Raw genomic sequence first — 8,765 nt, forward strand, 5'->3', positions numbered from 1 at the left:
CATCGAATTGTGCCAACCACTTCATTCACAGACTTAGAGAACCGTGCTCACTCACACGTGTACATCACACACTTTACTGTACTCTCCCCAACCCTCACGGCCCCCTCCTCCACCCCAACGCCCCTCCCCCCTCCTTCCCCGGCCCTCCCTCCTTCTTCCACATCCTCCTCATCTCAAGTTGAGTCAGGGCAGAGCTTAAATCGACAGAGAAAGGTCCCGAGGCCCGGGGATAGAAGACTTGGGGTGGCATTAAGGGCTCCGAACCTCCTCGGAAACTGTGATGAGATTGATGCATCGCGAGTTTCTGTGAGTGTTAGTGGAGCGAGCGTTCCATTGGCCCCCAGCAAAAACTCGTTTCCGCTTGTGGCTTCAACCCGTTGACGCGTTTCCGCCAACCTTTCCCACGAACCGGAAGCGATTCTGTGAATCGAACATGCGCGTTGAACAGGATGTTGTTCTTGTCCCTCTTTGTGCTGTTTGAAAAGACAAAATCAGTGTTTTTTGAATGTACAAAAAAATGGGACAATAGGAAGTAGGAAGTGTCTCACATTATTTACGTTTACTGAAAGCAGAGAAGCGGCTGTTGACATTTCCGACCTTGCGTTAATTGCCGCAGGCGTCAAGATGCTGTGAGGTTAAAGACGGTGTTAAAGCACTACGTCATATTGCCACTACCATCACCACTATCCACGACCACCTCCGCCACCACACTACTTACCCTTCCTGTGCGCCAGATATTAACGACGACACTACTTTTTAATCATAAAGTTATACTTTAATTAAAACAAACAATGAATATGCGACGTCAAACTTTGTATGTGTAAGCTCTTAAGTAAGCAAACCTCCCTCGGAATACAAACAGATGAAACACACACAGACCTGCACTCGCACTTACAGTCACACACACACACACGCACACACACACACAGACACACAGACACACACACACACGCACACACACACACACACATACACACACACACACACACACACACACACACACACACACACACACACACACACACACACACACACACACACAGAGGGTTTTTTAAGCGAAATAAATTTTTCACTTTTTTGTGTGTGTGCAGGAAAACGGACGAAAAGTGCGTCATATCGGACAAGTGCTGGGAGCGGATGACGTCATTCGGCTACAGTCAGTACTCACTGTCACACGAAATATTCTACCTCCAGATTGGAGAAGAGGTACGAACTCTCGCCCCCTTCTCTCTCTCTCTCTCTCTCTCTCTCTCTCTCTCTCTCTCTCTCTCTCTCTCTCTCTCTCTCTCTCTCTCTCTCTCTCTCTCTCTCTCTCTCTCTCTCTCTCTCTCTCTCTCCCTCTCTCTCTCTCTCTCTCTATCTCTTTCTCTCTCTCTCTTTCTCTCTCTCTCTCTCTCTCTCTCTCAGTCTCTCTCTCTCTCTTTCTCTCTCTCTCTGTCTCTCTCTCTCTCTCTCTCTCTCTCTCTCTCTCTCTCTCTCTCTCTCTCTCTCTCTCTCTCTCTCTCTCTCTCTTCTCTTAGCAGACCCAAAAGAAATGCAAATTACTTCTTCATCTGTTGGCCGAATTACTTTATATTTAGTGTACTTTAATGTCAGATTATGCACGACCTGTCCGCAAAGCACCATTTTTTTAGTAATTCGAATGGTCTGAATTTTGTGCAATTTCAAAAATAAATTAAAAAAAAACATGGGTTGTATTTTGGGGGGCCGCCCTGTAGAACAAACAAAACCACGGTGTAGCTCATTTAGAACTGTTCTTATTTGTCTCTCTCTCTCTCTCTCTCTCTCTCTCTCTCAGGCGGGTTGCCTAGCCCAGATGGTCTGGAAGATCCTGATGAACGAGCAGCCCGGACTTCACGTGCTGCAGGACACGTTCTGTGCCAACATGCTGCGTGAGGCTGTCACCATCGCTGAGGCTGACTTCCCCGCAACCCACCAGGATCTGTTCATGGAGCAAGGTAACGGTCAACTCCTGACACACAATGGTTGGAGTTTACGGCGTTGAACGAATACAAGCGGGAGAGTCTGCTTGTCCTTGTTCAAGGAAAATCTAACAACAACAAAAACAACAACAACACAAATCTAAGGGCTATGTCCGATCAAGAATAAAAGCTGGTATGACTGTACGTAAGTGTTAGTTGGAGTGCCTTGGGAATTGGAGAATGAGAAACATATGAGCTTGCGGCGATCATCCTTTCTTGTGGATGAAAGTCGATTGTTCATGTCAATGCTTGTTATTCTCTCAGATGCCAGGAGAATGATTCCGAATAACTCTCACTTACTCTGTTATACATGTCGTATGCATTTAGTAGAGCGCTTACTTTTATTTGTTTATTCTAAGGTATCTAACAACAACAAAGAGAGAGAGAGAGAGAGAGAGAGAGAGAGAGAGAGAGAGAGAGAGAGAGAGAGAGAGAGAGAGAGAGAGAGAGAGAGAGAGAGAGAGAGAGAGAGAGAGAGAGAGAGAGATTTCTGCTTGTTCCTCCGTCCGTGTCTCTCTTGCTCGCTTTTTTCGAGTCTTCTTCTGTTTCTCGCTCTTTGTCTGTATGTCTCTTTGCATGTCTTTCTCTTTGCATCATCAGTAATGGGCTCACTTTCAGAAGAAGAAAAATAACAACATTCGCTTATTTCCTGTATGATAGAAATACATTGGAACACCTATTCGAGCACAAGTTCATTAATACCAAAAAAGAAAACCAACATGTTTTCACAAGGACCATCAAAGCAATACACAGAATCAACCAAACCAAACCAACCCCCACCTTAGCTAGCATTCTCCTTATCAATCGGCATTTTTCTTTTTTTTTCAGCTGCGCTGTGCGGATTTTACGGTTACAAGGAGTTCTTCTACTACAACTGGCTGGACATGATCTTGAGCTGGCAGGACACTGCCCACGGCTGCTTCAAGTGGGCCGGCTGGCCTCGGCAAAGGATAAGTCAGTACCGTGTGTTTTCACTCCTGTGTCTCACGTTGAAATCCAAAAGTTATCCGATTCATTGTTGTGTTCCTCTGATGATTTGTTTTGTTGTTGGATATCTGTATTTTCCATCCATCCATCCATTTCTTCTGCCATCCATATATACATCCATCCATCCAACCATCCATCCATCCATCAATGTGTCCATGCATCTAACCATCCATCCATCCGTCCGTCCATTTCTTCTTCCATTCATCCATCCATCCATCCATCCATCTATCCAACCACCCATATATCGATCAATCACATTTTTCTTCCGTCCCTCCATATATCCATCTATCAATACATCCATTCATCCATCCATTTTTTCCTTCCGTCCATTCATCCATCCCGAGTTCACCCATCCAGTAAATTAAACGGTGATCAGTTGGCAGATGGGACGTGCGGTCATCCTCCTTGCAGCTCGTCCAGTATGTACTTTGTACACTTGTTACCACGTGTACATACAGGGCGAACTGCAAGGACGATGACCGCATGTATAATTCACATTTCCATAGAGACCACCCGTCTATGACGGCTACTTCTGCCCGGTCCTTTGCGTGTGCCAGGACGACATACACAAACTGTATCCTGTTTGTTTCAGGTGGAAATGTGCACCACGTGACCAAGAGAGAGGAGAGGCGACTGGACAACGGATGTTTGTGTCACCGGACCACTGTGGCCGCTGCCGCCCTCGCGCAATACATTCGCTACCTCATCGAAGCATACCTCGCCTAAAGCGACTATCGCCGTCCCTAAAGGCCTAGTCACACTTGCGTTACGTTTTACGGCATATGAAAAATGTTTCGTCGAGCAGGATTTTGCCGAGTGGCCAAACGCCTATGACTTTTTTTCAAAACACAGTTCAACTAGTCTCCGCACTTGGGAACACAGTGTCTCTGAATAGACAGCTATGATACAGTGTTTGCGTACTTAGTATTTAAGAAACACTTTAATGATGTGGTCCAGGGTGATACATGACTTTTAAGGAAGTCAATATGCTAGCGAAATTGTGAGTAAGAAAATCAAATCGATGTCCCAAGTCAAACGCCTCGCTGGCGCTAGCGGTGGGTGTCAACGTCTCGCCAGGTCAAATCGCGCTCGGCTTCATTGTCGATCGTTAGAAGTAAAACCAGCGCTATCGTTATGATGTTAACGTAAGAGGGCTGTCACACATGCGACTGAGTCGCGCGATTTACCCCGTCACACAGCCGACTCAGTCGTAGAAAACAGCTACGACAAGTCTGCGACTCAGTCTCATGCGATTCCCTCGTAGCTTTGAGGTTTAGAACATGTTCTATTCTTGCGATCCAGTCGTCGGGCAAACGCAGGGGCAGAGCCAACAGAGCAAATCAGAACGCGTTGCTGCGGCCTTGACGCCGTGACGTAAAATAATGGCGGACAGTGGCGTACTGCGTCTCTTCGTCGATTCAAAACTTTTTGAAAGAACAGTTTTTTACTCAGATATAAAAGAGACGTTTTAGGCGTGTACAGCGGTCGAAAAACATTATTTGCAGCTGTCTGGGAACTCTATTTCTTGCAAAGGCGTAATGCTGAAAGGAATTTTTCAGAAAGGTAGAGCGACGTTCGAACATTTAGTGTCTGCTCTCGCAAAGCGCGTTTGCCGTGTTCACTATGACACATCACTTCCGCCCCGCTCGCGTGGAGTTATCGTTCGCCAGTCGTTCGTCTATCGTTCATCGTGTGACGGGTCAATGGCCTACGATGTGATGTGCGATCGGCCAAAGACTGAATCGCAAGACTGAATCGCAACGACTGAGTCGCCTGTATGACCGAGGCTTAAGCCAACGCGCAAGGCGCTGCATAAGAGATTCATTACACGTAACGCACGTGTGGCCACTTACATAACGCCAGTGTGGCAGGGCCTTAAACGGAGTAACTACAACCTTACTAAATGACGACAACTGAATTACGAACACAAGATTTCGACAGTGATAAACTATACATAAGCTTATATAGGTCGAGGTTCAATGGTGCTTGTTCTTGATACTTTTTTTTGTGTGTGGACAACTTGTGAAGTTTATTTTACTTCTGATAACTATGTCCATCGAAGAAGTGAACTAAAACCTAGTGAATATATGATTACTGCTAATGGTGCTTGTTCTCGAAATGAGTTTTTGTGAGCCATTACTGATTTTGAGGCAACATGTGTGGTATTTTGCCCCGCCTCTCTCACGTGGTGATGGTTCTGCTCTGGCAAATGATTTTGTCTCTGCAGCTTTGTTATCATAGTGTATTACATACGCGAAAGAGACTACTCATGTCGTATTTTCCCGTATTCTTCAGGCATGTATGTACTTTGTAATTGAGGTCAGGGGTGACGAGTCGCCAGCGACACACCTACACGAAAGAATACGCTGCTGGAGCTTTAATTGTTTTCTTCCTTTATTTTTTCTTTTAATCCTGTGGTAAATTCATCCTTTGTTTGTTTTGAACTGACCACATCATTTTTTAAATTAAGCTGAATCAGTGTTCAGAGTTATACGTTAACAAAGGCCTAGGCAACTGAAGTACTCCGGAATACGTTTTGTTTGTGTTGTCACATTGAACACATGAGTGGAGAGTCGAGTGAAGTGATATTCATTTTGAATTTTGGTGAGTCGATTCAGAACGGCCCTGTAGCTGTCAGTAAGTTTGCAGTAGATGGCACATATATTACAGAATTTGGGATAAACAGAATACTACTGGCTGTGATACCAGGTTTACACTCGTTGGTGGGTTTTTTCTTTCTTCAAATATTGAAATCTCGCTTTCGCTTGCATTTTAATATCTTAAAGAATTTTTTTTTTAGACTCGTGTAAACCTGGTATTATACTGCAAATCATGTGGTATTCTCTATTATCCTACATACGTGAGAGAGACACCCGTGAGATAATAATCGTTCAAATCACACGTGTGTATATCATGTTAATGAGGTCATCATGTCAAGCAAGTCTGGCAGGGACCTGTTTTTCCACTGCTTATGATGCCAAAGTCACCGAGACAAACGTCATTATAGAAGACAAAAAATTGCGCTCGCTAATTACCCTCGATGAATCTTTAGAATTAACACGTCACGCCACACTTTCAGAGTGAAGTTTCTTTGCTTTGACGTAATAGATTGCACGAGGCTTTAGAAGAGATCGAGGTTCCAAAACAAGCGTCTTCAATTTAGCTGCCTCGAATGCAGGACATTTTTAGTAAAATACACGTAAGTACAGTATGTAGGATAAACAGAATACTACATGGCTTGCTGTGTCGTACCAGATTTACACTCGTTGCTTTTTCAAATAGTGAACAGCTCGCTTTCGCTCGCAGTTCAATATTTTAAAAAAAACCTCGTGTAAATCTGGTACGACACAGCAAGCCATGTAGTATTCTCTATTTCATTAGCATGTTCGTTTTTAGTAAATTCAGATTGTTCGTGTTCATTGTGATGAGGATTATGAACGTAGACAATGAACGTAGACAATGAACGTAGACAATGAACGTAGACAATGAACGTAGACAATGAACGTAGACAATGAACGTAGACAATGAACGTAGACATCCGCGTCGTCAATAGATGGTGTTCGAAAATAACTCTGTCGGGTTTGTATTGGTGGAGAAAGAGTGACTACTCCTGCTTTTTATGAGTCAAACTTTCTCACGTGACGTTATAGGCCAGTCACTAGCGAAGGGTGTGTCTAAAACCCCTGGACAAGGAAAACCTGTTAAAAACTTGCCTCATTAAAAGCAAAAATATTCACCGTTTTACAACCCATACAGGGGCGGGGATGTAGCTCAGTCAGGGCGGGGATGTAGCTCAGTCAGGGCGGGGATGTAGCTCAGTCAGGGCGGGGATGTAGCTCAGTCGGTAGCGCGCTGGATTTGTATCCAGTTGGCCGCTGTCAGCGTGAGTTCGTCCCCACGTTCGGCGAGAGATTTATTTCTCAGAGTCAACTTTGTGTGCAGACTCTCCTCGGTGTCCGAACACCCCCGTGTGTACACGCAAGCACAAGACCAAGTGCGCACGAAAAAGATCCTGTAATCCATGTCAGAGTTCGGTGGGTTATAAATACCCAGCATGCTTCCTCCGAAAGCGGCGTATGGCTGCCTAAATGGCGGGGTAAAAACGGTCATACACGTAAAAGCCGTGGGAGTTTCAGCCCATGAACGAACAAACAAACAAACAAACAAACAACCCATATAAACCCGACAGAGTTCTTTCCAGAGTTCGTCTATTAGCCATCTGGATTTCGAAGGGAAAAAAACAACAAAGGTGTACCACACAAACATAATATAGAATGAAACTATAGCATAACATCTGAAGGTCACTACAAGGGAAAGGAAATAAAACGCAATACTAACGCCACATAACATTTGATGAGTTACTCAAGTTCTACATGAACGTCGCTCGTTTGTTTGTTTGCTTAACGCCCAGCCGACCACGAAAAGCCATATCAGGGCGGTGCTGCTTTGACATATAACGTGCGCCACACATCTTTGCACTCATCACTGTTACTCGGAGGACAATACGTCGATGTAGTCATAAATTACTTCTAATCAAAAAGTCCCGTGATCAGTTATCTGCACCAACACGTCAGTTCTTCTTGTTTTCGCAAAAAAATCGTAATTGGAAACGATAACTGTTCGAAACTATTTATCAAGACGATCACGTCATGTTGGCATCACATGGCGGTACAAGGACTAAGGAGGGTATGTTGTTGTACTACAGTCACTCTTAAAATCAAACAACAAGAAATGTTAGTTATTGGAACGTTATATTTTTAACACACCGAAACATTGACGTGTTCTGTACGAGCGCCTGTGTGTGTGTCTATGTGTGTGTGTGTTTGTGTTTGTGTGTGTGTGTGTGTGTGTGTACACATCACGCGGTTCTTGAGCGTGTGTACGCGCGAATGAGTTCGTCAGCTTCGGCACGTATGGTGCATACCCCCCACCCCTCCACTCCCACCCCCTCTCCCTTCCCGTCCCACTGTCCTCTCTCTCTCTCTCTCTCTCTCTCTCTCTCTCTCTCTCTCTCTCTCTCTCTCTCTCTCTCTCTCTCTCTCTCTCTCTCTCTCTCTCTCTCTCTCTGTGAATGATTAATTAAATTGACACTTTTACAATCACCGTTTAGTCCTAGACCACTTCTCCCACCCCCATAATACACACACAACCCAACAGCCCTCTGAGGCCGAACCGAGATCAAATTAAGAAGGTTTCTACCATCCCTCCACCGAAAAAAAGTGCGTCTTCGGCAGTGTTTTTTTCCCTTCCCATGCCCGTTCTTCGACAAAAAACATAATACTAATACCATCCCGAAGAAGGCAGTAACATGCTGAAATATTGATATAGATATACACGTACCTAACCTGGTACCTGGTGTGTTTTCTTTTTGTTTAACTAATCAAGTCCGTATAGACATACGGACTGAAAGACAGACGGACAGACCAACAGATAAGGAACAAAGACAACAAAGTTGTAACGTATAAATTTTCATACAAACTGATGTGTTTGATCTGGCCAAGGCCAGAAACAACCTCATGGCCAACACATTTGTTGCTGAATAAAGAGGAGCTACAGTACTGCAGGAAGTCTTGTGTTTTCATGTGATATCGTGTCCTTCATTGAAAGAGAAAGGGAGAGAGACAGAGTGAGAAAAGGCATTTAAGCCTACATAACAATAATTCCATTGTGTGTTTTGCACCATTACAATACAACACACGCGCACACACACACACATAATGATATATATGTATAGGTTACAACACGAGTGGTTTTTTATATGGCTTGTATTTCAGTCAAGACCCAGCGGATGAATAT

At 44.4% G+C, this 8,765-nt stretch overlaps 1 protein-coding gene across 1 annotated transcript in view; it reads left to right on the forward strand.

Moving 5' to 3' along the window:
• LOC138959730 (UPF0764 protein C16orf89 homolog) overlaps nucleotides 1-8,527 on the forward strand; it is a 74,165-nt gene extending 65,638 nt beyond the window's left edge. Inside the window, exons 4-7 of the mRNA XM_070331334.1 lie at nucleotides 1,092-1,206; nucleotides 1,799-1,958; nucleotides 2,811-2,936; nucleotides 3,562-8,527. Coding sequence (XP_070187435.1) covers nucleotides 1,092-1,206; nucleotides 1,799-1,958; nucleotides 2,811-2,936; nucleotides 3,562-3,695 — 535 coding nt within the window. The 3' untranslated portion in view covers nucleotides 3,696-8,527. The remainder of the gene's footprint in view (nucleotides 1-1,091; nucleotides 1,207-1,798; nucleotides 1,959-2,810; nucleotides 2,937-3,561) is intronic.
• Nucleotides 8,528-8,765: the final 238 nt, after the last annotated feature.

Source organism: Littorina saxatilis, linkage group LG2 (genome assembly GCF_037325665.1).
Source record: "Littorina saxatilis isolate snail1 linkage group LG2, US_GU_Lsax_2.0, whole genome shotgun sequence".
In the NCBI taxonomy this organism is placed as follows: domain Eukaryota; kingdom Metazoa; phylum Mollusca; class Gastropoda; order Littorinimorpha; family Littorinidae; genus Littorina; species Littorina saxatilis.